General features: G+C 42.4%; 3 protein-coding genes and 1 pseudogene across 3 annotated transcripts; 1 reads left to right on the top strand and 3 right to left on the bottom strand.

Moving 5' to 3' along the window:
• Window positions 1–3,098: 3,098 nt before the first annotated feature.
• LOC134193680 (zinc finger SWIM domain-containing protein 8 homolog) lies at window positions 3,099–6,164 on the bottom strand. Its single transcript, XM_062662518.1, has 3 exons — window positions 5,702–6,164; window positions 3,263–3,438; window positions 3,099–3,212 (listed from the first exon to the last, which is right to left on the bottom strand). Exons 1-3 carry the CDS (start codon window positions 6,162–6,164, stop codon window positions 3,099–3,101), a joined length of 753 nt encoding a protein of 250 aa, XP_062518502.1.
• Window positions 6,165–8,273: 2,109 nt separating this feature from the next.
• LOC134193679 (complement factor B-like) lies at window positions 8,274–12,137 on the bottom strand. The gene is made up of 5 exons (XM_062662517.1): window positions 11,921–12,137; window positions 11,682–11,858; window positions 9,877–10,047; window positions 9,134–9,811; window positions 8,274–9,076 (listed from the first exon to the last, which is right to left on the bottom strand). Exons 1-5 carry the CDS (start codon window positions 12,135–12,137, stop codon window positions 8,274–8,276), a joined length of 2,046 nt encoding a protein of 681 aa, XP_062518501.1.
• Window positions 12,138–13,729: 1,592 nt separating this feature from the next.
• LOC134193678 (putative nuclease HARBI1) lies at window positions 13,730–14,380 on the top strand (annotated as a pseudogene).
• Window positions 14,381–15,469: 1,089 nt separating this feature from the next.
• LOC134193676 (uncharacterized) lies at window positions 15,470–16,471 on the bottom strand. Its single transcript, XM_062662516.1, has 3 exons — window positions 16,182–16,471; window positions 15,998–16,105; window positions 15,470–15,824 (listed from the first exon to the last, which is right to left on the bottom strand). The coding sequence occupies exons 1-3, from the start codon at window positions 16,469–16,471 to the stop codon at window positions 15,470–15,472; spliced, it is 753 nt and encodes a 250-aa protein (XP_062518500.1).
• Between the last annotated feature and the right edge of the window lie 477 nt (window positions 16,472–16,948).

Genomic DNA, 16,948 nt, shown 5'->3' with positions numbered 1-16,948 from the left:
TATCAGCCGAATGGTGTTTGAATATGGTCAATAAGCTGGAGGAGTAAGCTGGATTCCTCGTAGAGTAAGACCTTTCTTACCCAGTAGCTTCTGTCTTGCACTATCATCGCGAGTACCACTCACCAGTATATCCCGGATGTGACTTTCCTTCAACCCGCCAAAATTGCATTCTCCCGCAAGTTTCAGCACAGCAGTGACGTATTCATGTACGATTTCTCCGACATCTTTAATCCTCTTTAAAACATTATCCCTCAAAATTTCCTGAGATTTCTTCAAGACTTCGTTGACGTGGTGCTTGTACTTCGGCTTGTCTCCCCACTCGAATGTATCATACATATTGAGCGCGTCGTGGCCGATAACGTACAATAAGGCTGCGACTCTCAGTTCATTTTTCTCCTCCGAGAGCTTAAACGCGATCTCGTAGATATTCCAATCTCAGCGAATGGAGAGCATTTCTCTCCTTGGTGAGATAGATCTTCTAGATTGAGTAAATTCGGCGGCATAAAAATCTGTCCAAACTGCGGCGTTGTAGCATGCTCAGAAAAATTCATTCTGGATATTTTGGCGGGCATATATTCGGCGACCAAATTGCAATCAGAATCGAAGATTGTTCACTCCTGACACCATTTACCGTTCCTGAGACGTCTAGTACTTCTTTAGAACTGAACCCAACGTTATTACAAGGAATGGCTACTGCAGGCAAACTATACTCTCAAGCCCGCGAACTCGTCTAGTCTTAATATCAAATTATTACATCGTACCGTCAAATGTGTGAGTGTGTTTGTGTTGGTGTGTGTGTGTGTGTGTGTGTGTGTGTGTGTGTGTGTGTGTGTGTACGCGTGCGAGCGCGCGTGTGTGTATGTATGTCGATGTACTCGCGTGTCTCCATAAAGGCAAGTCACGGCTCCACGAGATTTTGCTCGCGCACGCCGCATCCTTAGAGGTAGAAAGTGAAGCTGTCGTCTTCTTCTGGACTTTTCCCGCAATAACGCGATTTCCTGTCGATGGAACCCGCCTCCGATCGCGCCAATATCTCTGTAACAGCTTATCGAAACTCCACCCAATTTAAACAGCCCATTCCTGACGTCGGACGGTACGAGCGGAGCGTGTCGTTTATTGCGAGAGACGTCCACAAAAGTAAGCTATTTTTGCGTATATCTGGGTCCTTCATAATTACGTCACTCTGCGTTTGCCCGTGAAGACCTGCCCTGTTCGATTCCTCGCAACGCAAGCAACGTCTCGTCTTCCCAAAAACTGCACAGTACCTAGAAACATGCACGGGCGAGTTTCTTTGTGCGTCTAGAGCAAAAGTGCGTCATTGGGAACGTGAGCTAGACCCCGTGCTGTGACGTCTATCTGGATCGAACCCACATGCACTCGTGCACAAATTTCTCTGAAACGGCCCATCAGATCTCTACCGAATTTAGACTGGTTGTTCCTGACATCGGACGGTACGTGCCGTTTAGAGCCGGACGTCGAAAAACGCGAGATATTTTTGCATATATGCGGTTCTTTGAATTTTAATTGTTTTCAACGACATATAATCGATCTAAAAATGGGATATAACTGAACGAATTAAATAACTCTGAACGAAATTCTATAAGAGAATTCTTCAGAGATATATTTTATAATAAATTAGAACGAGATGAATGAGTTAACCTTTCTAAGTCGTCACCCTGACTACTAACAGCCTACGTAAGGCTGCCTACTTTCATCTGTCTATGTTGTAGCAATATTCAAATATCGCATTTTCTATTGACGCCACACGTTGTCAAGTATGCGCGCAACTACCGCTCACCTGACTTTGACGTTGAATATCCAGCTTTCTGGGCTTCGTTAGACAATCAAAATATTTTTAGCCATTAGACACACCCTTTGAGCGTGGCTATACATGCGAACGAAATTTTAGCGGTGCATGCGGCTTCGTCACAATTTTTGCCGACACGGTGCATGGCTCTCTGGCTGTACTTTGTTCTTCGGGGGACGAGGGTGATTTCGCCCAAACTTTGGAGGCAAAAACAACGCATTAAGACACTTCTTACGCGTGCTTTGCTTCGGAAGTATCATTTGACGACGATGCGACTTAGAACGAGTGAGATCTTCCGTTTGTGAAGACAGTGATGACGCGCCACGCAGTAAGTAAATCATTTAGATATCTAAACGTTTCGTCTTTCGCAATATCTTTCAGTAATAGTTTCAATAACTGTTTTGCAAGTTTGGCCGTTAGCCGTTGGGAAAAATTTGAGTTATGCCCATAGTAAAGGCATGTTTTCTGTTCCTACGGCTATGTACCCATACGTTTTGGTTACAGAAAAACCTCTAGAACAATCATTCAAACCGTTTTCCGATATTCTATATGTCTTATTATCTCTCCAGACGACGATGCGGCGCACCAGCAGGCATATCTTCCCGATAATGAAGACCTCGTTGACTAAATTAGAATAGCGTACACAGGAAGTCGACATGAAAGTATCGAAACAATAATCAATAGCTACGAAAATTGTATCATTCGAAAGAGCAATTTATAGGCTTTTCAAAAGTGTATGTATGTAATTTCCGCGTCTATAATGTGACTACAGTTGCGAATACGAGGTAATCAACTGTAGTTTACGTGCGCGCTATAGGTAATTTAGTACCTTCTTGTAGGCATGTGATAGCGTGTAGTGTTAGGTAATCGCCTTAACAACAGCATATATGTAGTACACGTTTTCAGGATTCTATTTATTACCTATTTACAACAATACTAGTCTTGTTGAACTAACAAGCCATTAAATTCTTTGCCTCAAGTGGTTGAACATGCAAACAGGGCGGCAGCAAACAAACAAACTACTTTGCATAACAAATGTATAGGAATATGCCTACCAAACACTGAAGATATTGATAACTCACTCTCATCCACTGATCTTTCCAGAATTCTATCCCAAGACTCAGACTTGCGAAAACCGCAGAGAACCGAATCACTGCGAAAACATTGTTGTGAAATTTGACGAATGCCCTTGTCATCCACATGCCATAATCCTTCAGAATCCACTGATCCACCTGCAGTTGGATCTTGGACGTTGACAACGAACGTGGTTTGTAAAATGTCGAATTTCTTGCTAACTTTGTTGCTGTCCTTCATATTCAGCAGCTCGTCTAAAGTTTCTTGTGCAAAACGCAACAGTTCCAAAGGATAATGAGCAAGCAGTATGTTGATGAATTGCTTCTGCTCGCTTTCAGAAAGAAGTTGAACAGAGTCAGACACTGGTAGACGATACTTGACCTTTTCTGGATTATTCATACGGTGAAATATAAGAGCGACAACGTGCTCACACCAATGAGAGTCAGAATGTTCTGAGCACAACATCGAGGTAACCCGTTGGCGGTCAAAATAGACTGCAGCAACTACCTTTTTCTCATTTTTTCTGTTCTTTCTTATTTCCCCAGTCAAACAAAACCCTATAAATAAACGGTTAGATTAGCATTTTGCCTACACTTAATTATAATTAAAGAGACAATATATTATGCGCTTTACACAGTTATCTCTGGCCAAAGCTGCATGCTACTGAGCGCGTCCCGGATGGCGGATACTGAAACGACCCTCGGATATGCATGGGGCCCAGGTGAGATATAAGCGGAAAACCATTCTAGTAATTCAAGTTTCTGACCAATAAGCAGTGGGGGACCTGCAGCGTCAGTACCACAAGAGTGTGGCAAAACAGTAGGTGACGCTACTGTTCCCAAAGAATTAAATCCACAAAGGTCACTGACGGTACTGTGACATGGCGAGTACAAGCCGCAATCAAATTAAGCCTACCAAAATACTAACTAAGGGATACGCCTCGGCGCTGATCCATGCATCACTGTCTATATTCTTATATTATGCTCTGTTGTGACGCAGTGGCAAAGGCAACAAGCTTTTTAAAATGTTCGTTGCCGTAAGGCTACAGCAGTGTAGTATACCGTGGTGTATTTTTGCCAGAAATGAAGGCCCATCAGTCGTTCTCTGGGAAACCACTGCATCCTAGTTGCTGGCATGCTTGTTTCAGCTCCTGCCACAGTATGTATTTGGTATAATCTAGGACGAGAAAGTGGGTCTGATATCGCGCAAGTCTTACTCACTATAAAACATTCTATGGGCAGGTTCTGCTTTGTCCATGTCTCTTTGCACTTTTACACAGATATATTTTGACAAAAGTAAAAACTGCATGCAAGCTATTCCTTAAATCTTTTCATCAGTTATAGGTAATTTTTAAAATATTTTTTAAACAAATCATGTTTCTACACCCGTCCGTTCGAATTTCAGATTGTACAATTTTACGCATTTCGTGTCTCTGGTACAAGACCCAGCAGAGGGCGGACGTAGGATTTACTAAACGAGGGACACAAACTTGAGATGTGACCGTGTTCTTCATAAAGCTTAATTGATATTAGACTGTAGACCAACAGTTTGCTATAAACTTAATAAGGCGTTATAATAAATAAACATTTAAGAAAACGACATCCATAGACACTTGAATAATTGAATAACAGACTTCTGTTTGGGACTCTCAGCTATCAAATATTCAAGTTTTTAGAACTAAACTCAAAATAGGCTCCAAACAGGGAGCCCGTGCCCCATTGCCTCCGTCTGGACTCCCTATATATATATATATATATATATATATATATATATATATATATAAATAGAGAGAGAGAGAGGGAGAGGGAGAGGGAAAGGGAGAGGGAGAGGGAGAGGGAGAGGGAGAGGGAGAGGGAGAGGGAGAGGGAGAGGGAGAGGGAGAGGGAGAGGGAGAGGGAGAGGGAGAGGGAGAGAGACTGACACTTGATTTGAGCCGACTCGAGCTTTGCCCTCCTCGCCTATCGCAAACGCTTTAGGAACTTTGCGAAAGACTACCTCAGTACTTGTGTATGTAAGTATTTTTCTAATACAATAGTCTTTATCCATACACGCATTTTCCAAATGGAAGAGGTTATTTGTCTCTGGTACTGATCAAACCCATTAACTAAACATTGGCCAGTTTTGTTGCTATTGAGCTTTTCTTGTACTATCTAGAGCATACAAAGACGACGGAGATAGTCTGGCAGGTCCAGGGTGCATGTGCTGGAGCAATAGTCCAAATTTTGGCTTTCACCACATGGTCAATGGCTAATACGTTAGATCAAAGCATACGTGGATTGATAAATAGTATATTAGCTGTGTGGCTAAATAGACAATGCCTGTGTACTTCTAATAAATTCCTTTGCTTTGTAAAGTCAGAAAATAAGGCATATGTCAAATTTGCATAAAATAATATTGAGTTCAATAAGTGGATTTGTTCTTAACTCTGGTATCTTGTTACCAATGAGAGATAAGCGAATGAATCACATCTGAAATACAATCGATGTCAAATAAACTTTAATTTGCATTTAAATTTTTTCAGTCAAAGTACAGTGGTAATTTACTAAACTCATCATTACAACAGGTTAACTGGTTTATTTGTAGTACAACTGCGCCTTTACATTGCTGTCAGATCAATAATTATTATAATAGTATTGTCTAGCGTTGTTTCCACAGCAAAACTGCTTATAAATTTTTTGTAAACCAGATTTTGATTGATTTCAATCTAAACATTCTAACTCAAATTAGAAAAATTAGAAACTTATTGAAAGCATAAATGGTTAATTTATGTGTCACGTGGTATCACATCAATACAGTAGTCGTGCTTTTCTTAGCGCTCACCAATCTGCATTGCATTTTCTACAGCAAATTTCTTTCTGTGTCGTCTCAGCTTTGGTTGCGAGATAACCATATTAGAGAATCTGTCGTCTCCACTTTTCCGTGATAGGTAGGCGTAACGTCTAATCAGGCCCTTGTCGACGGGAAACGACGCCTTCATGACAGCCAGCTGGACTTCATCGGCCAATTTCTTGCCTAATCGCCGAGCACACTGTTCTACTGCCTCAAAAGGTAATCTAGCTCCGATTACATTAGCCGCCTGCTGAGAGAGAGAACTGACCACATCCTTGTTGCGAGATATTGTTACATGTACTTCTGGTTTCTTCTCCAGCAGACTACCGGTAACCTCAATGTCTGGGTCTGACTGATATGTTGAGCTATCCATATAACTTCGGTCAATGTCAGAGTCGCAGTAGTCGTAGAGATCATCAGGCTCATATTCATTTCCTGATGAGTCAAACATCATGGCGGTTGTACGAGCTGCGATCTAAACATCACGTGACATCAAGAATGACTATCCCGTACATAAAAGCATAAAGTCTAATTTCTAGTTGTACGGTACCCGTAGATGGCGCCTCGCGTTCGTAGTTAACACGTCGCAACGGAGTTTCTTGAAACGCCTCGCCCTATCTAGACAATAATATAAACGGATTTGTTGAACTCTTGTTATTGAAGTAAACATGCAAAGTTGCTAGTACTAAAGTAGCCTCGAATTTCCAGACCAGAGAGAGCGCGAACTCTAGTCTGGAATTTTTGTAGCAATTTGTCAATACATCTTTTCTATTATTTCAACACGATGTCAAAGTATAATATCGGCGGTACTAATTCTAAGTAGATCGGTTCGTTCGCACCATCTCGAAATTCGACGAATCCTCATATGTACGCGATTGATCTAGGCAATGAACTATCTGTCTGTTTGCGTCGTGCAACCGCAGTCTGTTTGCGTTGTGCTACTGCAGTCTGTTTGCGTTGTGCAACCGCAGTCTGTTTGCGTTGTACTACCACAGTCTGTTTGCGTTGTGCTACTGCAGTCTGTTTGCGTTGTGCAACCGCAGTCTGTTTGCGTTGTGCTACTGCAGTCTGTTTGCGTTGTACTACTACAGTCTGTTCGCGTTGTGCTACTGCAGTCTGTTTGCGTTGTACTACTACAGTCTGTTCGCGTTGTGCTACTGCAGTCTGTTTGCGTTGTGGGAGTTTTAGCAGAGATTCCACGCCATACTTCTTGACCATTGTGGTTTCACCTACATACACAAAGAGATCTGAGAACACTGCTAGTAGGAATGAGCCATATAATTTTTTCAGACATCTTGAACCATCGTTCTACACAACTTTAGTTAATTAAAAGTTAATATTTTCAAGAAACGTAGCAATACACTTTACGTAATTACCATTGTGTTACACAATGTATACCACAATAGTGTACATCTAAGTACTGCTTTCAAGTCACCATGTGTATTACGTGGATTACTGCAGTGTACACATGACACGGCTAAACATCTTCAAGTTAGAGCCTCTACACGTATGCTACACATATTGTCCGAACGATTGTCCGCTAATTCGCGAAAACACATGCAACATGTAGATGGCGCGTAGCCGCACCGCCCTAACACCACAAGTCACGCCCAAATCTGGTTGCCATCTGTCATGAGTCCTGATCGATACCCGTGATACCGCGGTAGTTTGCATGGTGCTGTCAGGACATGACGGCTTAGGGAAGTGCACGCGCGACCGAAGCAACTCTTCTTCTCTGCGTTAATGCAGATAAAGAGACGAAACTAAGTTGGGCAAAATTTAAGGAGCAAACGAATGTCCCTTACTTTGACAATTCACAACAAAGTCCGTACTATTAGCCCGCGAAAACTCATACCCAGCAAGCCCCAACGTAACTGATTCCTCATCAGAATGTATGTGCTAGCGACAGTCTTGCACATGCTTTACAAGAAATGCCAATAGCACTCACCTTGTACGGCTACATCGCGAGTCAAAATGACCGGAAACCACCATGATCATCGTCACTTTAACCTCCTCCTGCACCTCCAGACAAGAGAAGACTTCACCTTGACAAGAAGTTCTGAAGAAAGCAATAGTGCAGGCACATCTAGGAACCAAGTAAATTGGATTCGCTCCGCTCTATTGGCTGGGCGAAATACAAACAGTCGACGCTACTGGCAGACGAGCGTCATATTTGACCGTTTTGCTCGGCTTCCTGCAAGCGTATCTAGATCTCTCTAAGGTTGAAAAGTAAGCAAAAAAACCGAGAATAGATCAGTTGTCACTACTGCCCTGTAAGACGAGCTGAGGTCAAAGACTTACTAGACTGTGCGCGGATGTTTCGAGGTTGTCATGCAAGCTATCGATACGCCCTACAGATGCTCAGATTATCCGGGACATCTCGTGAACTTGACTCTCGGTTGTTTGGTAGACTGATTACGTTAAATTGAGGCACCTAGCCAAATGCGTTGCCAATGCATTTTTGCCTACAACAAACAACAAAAATGCTAAACTCAAATACGTACATTTTTAGTTTCACTGAATCATAAATCACAAAATCAAAAGATACGGCAATTGCAACACTTTAAGAAGTAATGGTAGTTATTGCGCTGCCATAGTTGAATACTTTCGTGTATACGCCATATACTCCCTTGCGACAAGTTAACTCCTTTCCGAAGCTGACTATTCCACAAAGAGTAAAGCGATTATCAACTTCAGACTGACACATCAATGGACCTCCACTGTCTCCGAGACAAGCGTCGGATTGGTATCCTTTTGCACAAAGCATATTCCTGGTCAGTACTATTCCACCAAAGTGATCATTACACTTTGACCGTTCAAAAAATTGAATCGTGGCTTCCACTGGCGTATTAGGATACACTTTGCTGTTTTCTTTATATAATCCCCATCCGACAACAGTAGCGGATTTACTAGGCAAAATCAATGAAGTATCGCGGTGCCTTTGCTCTAGCAAGCATATCGGTCTCACGTATTTCGTGTAAGTGACATTACGGCTTAACTTGATAAGAACAATGTCATTATCGCTTATAGAATAATTATACGTTTGCGTCGAGTTTCCTCCAAATTTCATTGATTCCACTTCGAATGTCTGTTCATAAGGATCGTCCTTGTTAGGAACGTAGTCTCCCAGCTTTATAATTAGACTTAGATTGGACCGATGCCAAATGCAATGGGCAGCACTAATTACCCACCGTTCATTTATCAGAGAACCTCCACATACCAAAGTAAAGTTGTCAGTATACGGGGATGTTCTAACATAGATAGAAGCAAGCCATGGCCAAGCTCCGTAAATAGAAGACACCCCACCTACTACTCGTAGATGAAATCCTGGTGCTCCAGCTACTCCACAAAGATTTTCCAATTTTTCTAACAACACATAAGCATTTATAACTTAAGTAATTAAATGTTACAATGCATTTATACTTGAGGTGACAGCTTCGGAAAATTCTTTAAATACGGAAAAGTGTGATACATAGAAAACGTGAGTGTCGGAAGGAGGTGAAGCAATGTCATTAAGCTCTGGTTTGGCAACTTTTGCTATACCAAATACAAACGTTTCTACAGAATGTCGAGCCAACTCTCGAGCCACTTCTTCAGGTCTTCGTTTATTCGCATTTGATTTGCCGTCAGTGATCAATATAAGTACTCGCTTTAGTCTGCTGTTATCGTTTTTACTTGTAATAAACATATCTCTAACTCTTAACAAAGCTGCTGTTGTGTTTGTCATTCCTCCCCTGTAATCGAATTGAGCTACTGCTGTGACAAAATTTAATTTTGATGACGTCAATTCAGAAAGGACGTGCACTTTGCTACCAAATGCAACAGCTCCCATGTGAGTTGACTCTTGATTCATCACAAAAGACATTGCCATGTTCTTTACAAAGGCTTTCTCCAAACGAAACTGTGTTTTTCCTACACTTGATGATGTATCCAAAGCAAAAATCAGCTCCAGAGCTAAAACAGTGTCAATGGGACGTGTTCTATCTTCAATACCTGGGAGAGGTCTTGCTTCTTCAGTAAATGTCGCAAACTTTTCATAGAATGTATTTCGGAAAGTAGTTACAAGGTTTTGTGCTTCTGGTGAAATTCGTACTTTTACAGCTGCAAAAATTAAAGTTCAACTAGAAATACCATACAATGATAGAACCAACACCCAGACAATAAACCTTGGCATTTAGGAGTACGACCACTCCATGTTCCAGTAGCCAAACACGTTGAAAACATCGATCCTCGCAACTTATAACCGGGGTCACATACATACGCGACGCTGTCTTGAAAATCAAAAGAATCAGCAAGAACAGTTCCATTACGTAGCAGCGGTTGGCCACAACTTACAGCTAAGAAATTGAGCATTACAGAGAGCCACCACACAAATCATAGTATATCTGACAATCTTGGAATCTCCCGTATATTGACATTTAGCCCCAGTTATCCAATTAGTCAAGGCGCCCATATTACAATAAAATCTCTAGAAATTAGGAGAAAGAACTCAAAGAAACGAAAGTTTTATCTCTCTAACCATTGATATTATATGCATCCACTGACAGTAAAGTTAGCGCACTTTCTTTCGATAGCTGCTTTCTTACACCCTACATTCTACTATAAAATCAACAAGAACTGTTAACGTCCACTTTCTTGCACCTACAACACGTTCCATGTTTATGAAATAGTAAAGAAAATTTGCTCAAGTCTATGCACAGAAGCCATAGCATGCTTCCGCAAGCCGATGCAATATCCGGGTTATGTTTTCTTTATTGAAAAGGCCGCACATGATTGGATCTAGCCTCCCCCAGGCACATTGGTTTGCAGCCCCGGATGCGCTTCCACTATGTCTGTTCTGGTACCGCCCTTTGCCGTCAGCGTTACTCATGTCCCTAGGGACATGATTTGTGTCAGTTACAAGTGTACTTTGTCGGTGTAGTAGATTACAGGAAACGACTGTCGCGTGGGATCTTCGCTAATTAGCGAGCAGTACGTAGGCAGCGGTCCAATGTATTGCAGTAGACGCATATGACGTATTGCAGCTTCAACTGAGAACCTGAGTACGCGTTCAAAAGCGTATGATGCACTGCAAGTGCCATTTCTGATATGCCATTTTACTGCTACGCTCGCTAACGTAGCTGTAGTCTCTTACTAACGCTTGCCAGCGGTCTACTATGCCAATATCGACAAGTTCAAATGCTAAAACAACGCCAAAGTCCGATCTAAAACTCTGTTTCTACCTAATATTATTATTATGACACGCGCTGAAGAATATGAATACAAATTACTCCTGCCTAGGAAGGCGGTACCGGACCGGACGTACTGGTGATAGAAGCGCATCCGGGCTGCAATCCACACTGCGTCTGGGGTTGGATTAGGGCCTACGTCATTCCTTTAGAAAGCTGTCGACACCGCGCATACGGAAAAAATAGTTTCATCATTCTATGTCATCAAATAATTAAGTCGAAGATGATTATCAACCATGATAAACAGTTGACGCATGCTCTCTCTGAAGCAATTCCCGCTCTAGACGCCGAAGGAAAAGCGCCTGGTCAACGTACATGCATTGCACAGTTTCGAACATTGTTACTGTATTCCACCGCATGGATTCGTCGCCGTTGTAGGTGCACATCTTCGTTGAGAAATTCATGGCGTGTTACTCCGCGATAATGTTTGTGAAAGGTTAGAACATATCATTACTGTACGGGAGACTGCATGCGAAAAGGTATATTGTTGTTAAGTTTTGGGCTTACCGAAGCAAGACATTCTGCTTCGATCTTTCCAAACACCTGCAGAAGAGCAAGAGAACCTGTTCCTTCCCCCGGGAACATAATAACCTTTGTTGCAAACGAGAGTAATCTCATGTCCTTGGCGGTAGTCATGGCTAGTAAAATAGCCATTAAGTACAGTAGGAGGAGAAGGACAAGGAATTCCTACTACAAAATGACGTCTTCATCACAACGTTTTATTAATTATCGAAGTTACTGACCTTTTTGGCATTGACCAATTGAATGTGACCAGACTCCTGATTCTTTACATGATAAGATAGGCGCTCCTGCCAACACGTAGCCGGGAAGGCACGTTACAGTCACATAAACACCTGCGTCAGTATTGAAGGTATTCAAATATCCGTTGCTAGGAGAATTCAAAGCATGACACGTGTTACCTATAGATTTATACACAAAATGTTTCAATTAAATGAAACGGAAGCAATGGTATCGAAATTACAAAAAGTTGCATTGAATCCTTTCTTGTTTACAGATCCGTTTGACGAAAAGTTGACCAAACGATTAGAATTTGCTTTAATTTTAGACGGAATTTGGACGCCACTGTGTGATTGCAAAATGCTGCCTTGCTGATCAGCTACCGTCACAAAGTCGTATCCATCTTCAGTTTCAAATTCAGTAAATTGTATGCAAAGTTGATGATTGAAAGAGCCACACATTAGCCAGCTCTGCAATTGTTGTTTGGAATAGGAATTTGGATATCCGTTGGAAGCAAAATTTCCTGAAAATGAAAACAAAGTTAAACAAAATTTTCGCAATTGTTGTACATTAATCAATTAAGTGTGTGTTTGTGTGTGTTTGTGTGTGTGTGTGTGTGTGTGTGTGTGTGTGTGTGTGTGTGTGTGTGCGCGCGCGCGCGCGCGCGAGCGCGAGTGTATCCATCACCAAACGTAGTGCAGAGCATTTCAGCAAGAAATCAGAAAACAAAGAGAATTAAGAGCATCAGAGATTACAGAAAACGACGGCGTGAACAACGACTCGTAAAAACCAAGAGTCTTCTGTACTGTAACAATCCTGGCTGTTCATTCCAGGAATTTGAAAAGGAAGCTTTGCTTAATCACCAAAGTCGTTATTCTTCCGCCTCGAGGATTCCAAGTCAGTTTTGTCATAGGACTTTCAAACAATGATGTCTTTATGATCACCAGAGTTTTTGTCGAGACAGATCTCGAACAGTGTAGACTGTATATTTGGCCTGTCCTGAATTCCTGTACCCTCATTGTAATCATGGAGCACAAGCAGCGAATGAATGGATAGATGGATGGATTAGCGGCGTAGCGTGGTCGCCATGTTTGGGGCTAAGAATTAGGCCGAAAAGCACACCCATTTCTCACATGCAAAGGCACGACCATTTTCTACTTTTCTAGCCCGCAGTCTGTATACATCTAACTAAGTAAATATTATAAATTTTAGGTTACAAACCATCTGCTGGACTGAGTGCCATCAGTATGCGTATAAAGGAGTGGAAACACTGTTGCAGTCCGTGCCAAGATGTTTTCATGGCTCGCTGCGATGGTCAATTGCAAAGTAAATTTCATATGGATGACAATAGAGTCTAGAAGATCAATTTAGTGCAAACGACGTTGATCAATTTTAGCATTTCATGATAAAAAGCGAGCAATACAAGTTAGGTAGTTAGTTAGAATAACCTGTGGAGAAAGTACCGTGGAGTGCAAGCAAATCATTAGGTAGCGAAGCCGCAGGAAATTCCATTCTCCGGTCAATCGGGTAGTCGACCCTAACTACACTTACCTAGCTAAAAATAATAGGTGGATAGGCTTCTCAATTATTTTTTGATGCGGTCTTCTTTGACTTTTCCGTTGCTGGATAGCGTAGTGAACGACTCAAATAAGTGATGGTTATGCGCACTTTCTGTGTCCACGACTTTTCAACACTGGCTTTATCATACTGAAATGATGATGTGTAATGTAAAAGAGGTAAGCTACATTCACAATATAAAAGCGCAGCTGATCGTCGCGTCGCGTGGTGTCGCGTAGTGTCGCGTTCCAATGCGTGGTCAATTTACAATACGTAGCGCGTTCTTCGGTCACGTTGTGCAATCAGTTTAGCGCGCTGCCACAGTCGGGCTATTCTCACGACGACGATGGACGAACTGTACCAGGAGTTGTGTCTGCTGTGTCTACTTTATCGACGTCGTCGCAAGAAGGCGAATAAGATCAAGAAACGCTTCTGGGTTCGAGAGATTTTGCAGAAGATAACAGATCAGCGCGAGTATCACAATCTCTTGCAAGAGATGCGGCTCAGTGGCACGGAAAGCCATTTCCACTACCTGCGCATGTCAAACACCATGTTCGACCAGCTGCTATCCAGAGTTGGACCCATCTTGAAGCGACGTATGTACCATTGTCCTCGGCGGCCAGAGGTATCTCCTGGTGAAATGCTGGCTCTCACGTTGCGCTATCTGGCTACGGGTAACTCCCAGACTTCGCTCACCTACAATTTCCGCATTGCACCATCTAATGTTTGCAGCATTTTACAGGAGACTTGTTCTGCTATATGGAATGCTTTGTGCACAGAGTATGTAAAAGCACCATCTACTGGTGATGACTGGAAAGTCATCAGTAATCAGTTTTACCAGAAGTAGAATTTTCCAAATTGCCTTGGAGCAATTGACGGCAAACACGTAGTAATGCAAGCTCCTTCTAGGTCAGGCTCTACTTACTTCAATTATAAGGGATTCCACTCGATTGTTCTGTTAGCAGTGTGTGATGCAAACTATAGGTTTATTGTTGTTTACATTGGAGATGCTGGTTGGCACAGTGATGGTGGGGTGCTCTCCAACTCAACCTTTGGTCAAGTACTGGAATCTAATCTATTGTCTATTTCACCACCAGCAGCATTGCCAGGAACTCCAACCAAAGCTCCTTTTGCTTTTATTGGGTAAGAGGTTTTTGTGCTACAAAACAACATGCTAAGGCCATATCAAGGGAAAATCTGAGTGATCTTGAAGCAATTTTCAACTACAGGCTGAGTAGAGCCAGACGGATCATCGAGAACAGCTTTGGGATTCTACCTGCAAGATGGAGAATTTTCTGACGGCTAATTATCGCAACACCAGAGAATTTAATCCAGTTCAGAAGAGCAACAATAGATCTCCATAACTATCTACAGACAACAGAGTCGTCAATTTATTGTCCACAAGGATTTGTTGATGGTGAGGATGGAGCTGGAAACACCTTGGATGGAGCATGGAGATTAGAAGCCAACTGTAATAATGGGCTTGCAAAGATTAGCCAGCTAGGTGGAAACATATATGGACGGTCTGCTGCAGAAGTCAGAAAGGTTTTCAGAGATTACTTCCTCACTTCTGAAGGAGAAGTGTCATGGCAATATGACCACATTCATCGTGGCCAGTGAGGTCCATCCTATTCGAAAACCGGCATTATTAAAAGCCACTAATGTCTCAGAGAGAGAGTGGAACCTGCAGACAACCTAGTTGCTACATAAACCGACTCTGGTCGGTGTGTTTTTGTCTCTGTTTCTGTCTGTTTGACTGTGTGTCTGTCTGTTTACCTGTCTGTCTAAGACAACAGAAAACGATAGGAAATACATAGTAGGTAGTTCCTTTTGTTTCATGCTTGTATACTATACAGTCCCAAGACGAATATTAGCTAGCATAGCTGTGTGCCTATAATGTTGTCTATAGTTGGAGTTCTGCATGTCTGGTTCTAGAAAAACCAAATCTCACAAACAGTCAAACCTATTATTACAGGGCGTGTGAAACGCTAGGGATAGTAGTGCAGTCCGGTCACGTGATATGTTATTTGTGTGTTCTTTGTTTGTTTGTTTAAACTTTGTATCAGGAAACACACAATTAGTATGCATGGGAACACACATAGCCATTCGAATTTGCTCTCTCTGAAATGGTTTTGTGGCGTTTAGAAAAGCCGGGATTTGTGGCTTTTAAAAAAGCCGCGTTTGTGGTTTGCTACTGATATGTTTCAGACAGCTGTACCACCAAATTCAACATCGATCAGAAATGCTGGATTTTTAACTTAGCAACTGTTTGTTGATGCTGTGACGGGCATCTGAGTGTGGCACCTACTTGCACCCCAAACAAGCCCGATTCATCTTCTTCATGACTCTTCGCACACTTGGCCTTCACCTTATTCAGACTCTCGATCATTGCGATGTCCAATGGATCTAGTCCACCTGCCGCCGTTTGTCTCTGTCTCTTTCTTGTTTGCCTTGAAGAATTCTTTCCTGCTGGTGGTTCTGAAGCAGAAGAAGATGCTGAAGGTGGACTAGATGTTAGAGACTTGTGAAGGACTGGTGGTGGAGGAGATGGACTTCGTTCGTCATGAAATACCTCATCTTCCACTGCATAGCTGCATGCATGAAAGAAGTATTGATAAATAATCATATATTAAACAAAGTACAAGTATGATTACAACCATGTGTACAACCGCGAGTCCACATATTGTTCATAATAAGTCAAGTATTACTATTACCATTAAATACTCTCAATACTGTTTAGAAAATTATTCAGGAGTCAGTTTACCTCTCACTGTTTTCGAGCTCGAGAGTGACTTCATGATTTGATGGAGTTCTGTCATATGCATCAGTCTCATCTCTGGGGCAAGCAGTAGATGGAATGTTGCTCCACGTCCTGCAACAACCAAACTGAATAGATACATCTACAGATATTTTCATGTCAAGGGCTAGACATACGATTTATGCATCACAGATGATTTGAAAAACTCATCAGAGTGAAGAAAGGCCACGAACAAGACTGTGGTGGACCCTCCGCCTCTGACACTTTCTGTTTTACTTTACGGAGTTCCCTCACGTACTCATCTCTGAGAGATTTCCACTTTCTTGCGCAGTCCTCTACATTTGCGCTGACTTCTGTCGCAACCTTTTTCCAGGCGTTCTCACGCAGTTTCTGGTCTTTGTAGCTCTTAGAGCTAATCTCCCAGATGCATGAGACACGCCGAACAGCTTCAATGAGAAGTTCAATGTCTAGATCCTCCATCATCTAACAAGACGTGTACTGTACCTCGCAATATTATTGGATAGTGTAAAAAGCGTCAAATCCGGTTGGACGCAAGAACACTTCCCGCTGGACAATGCAATAGAACTCTGTTCTATCCTCGCGTCGCGTCGCGTTGTGTCGCGTCGTGTTGCGTCGCGTCGCGCCATTCAATTCACAAATAAGCGGCATGCTTTGACGTCAGGCGACTCGAAGATCAGCTACGCTTCGCATATTGTGAATCAGCCTGTAGAGTCAACTAACGTCGTCGATCGTCAACATACTACTCTGAGATTAGGCGGACTGTCACTGTTTAGTAAGTTAAAATTATAGTTTTGCTTGAAGCGGAATGACACGCCCAAAATGTTTGGGGCTATAGCCGCCCCCAGGCCTCCACCCCGACGATACGCAAGTGGATGGATGGTGTGTGTGTGTGTGTGTGTGTGTGTGTGTGTGTGTGTGTGTGTGTGTGTGTGTGTG

Source organism: Corticium candelabrum, chromosome 18 (assembly GCF_963422355.1).
Source record: "Corticium candelabrum chromosome 18, ooCorCand1.1, whole genome shotgun sequence".
Classification (NCBI taxonomy): domain Eukaryota; kingdom Metazoa; phylum Porifera; class Homoscleromorpha; order Homosclerophorida; family Plakinidae; genus Corticium; species Corticium candelabrum.
The sequence above is the reverse complement of the archived record's forward strand: the minus strand, read 5'-3'. Positions and strand labels throughout refer to the sequence as shown.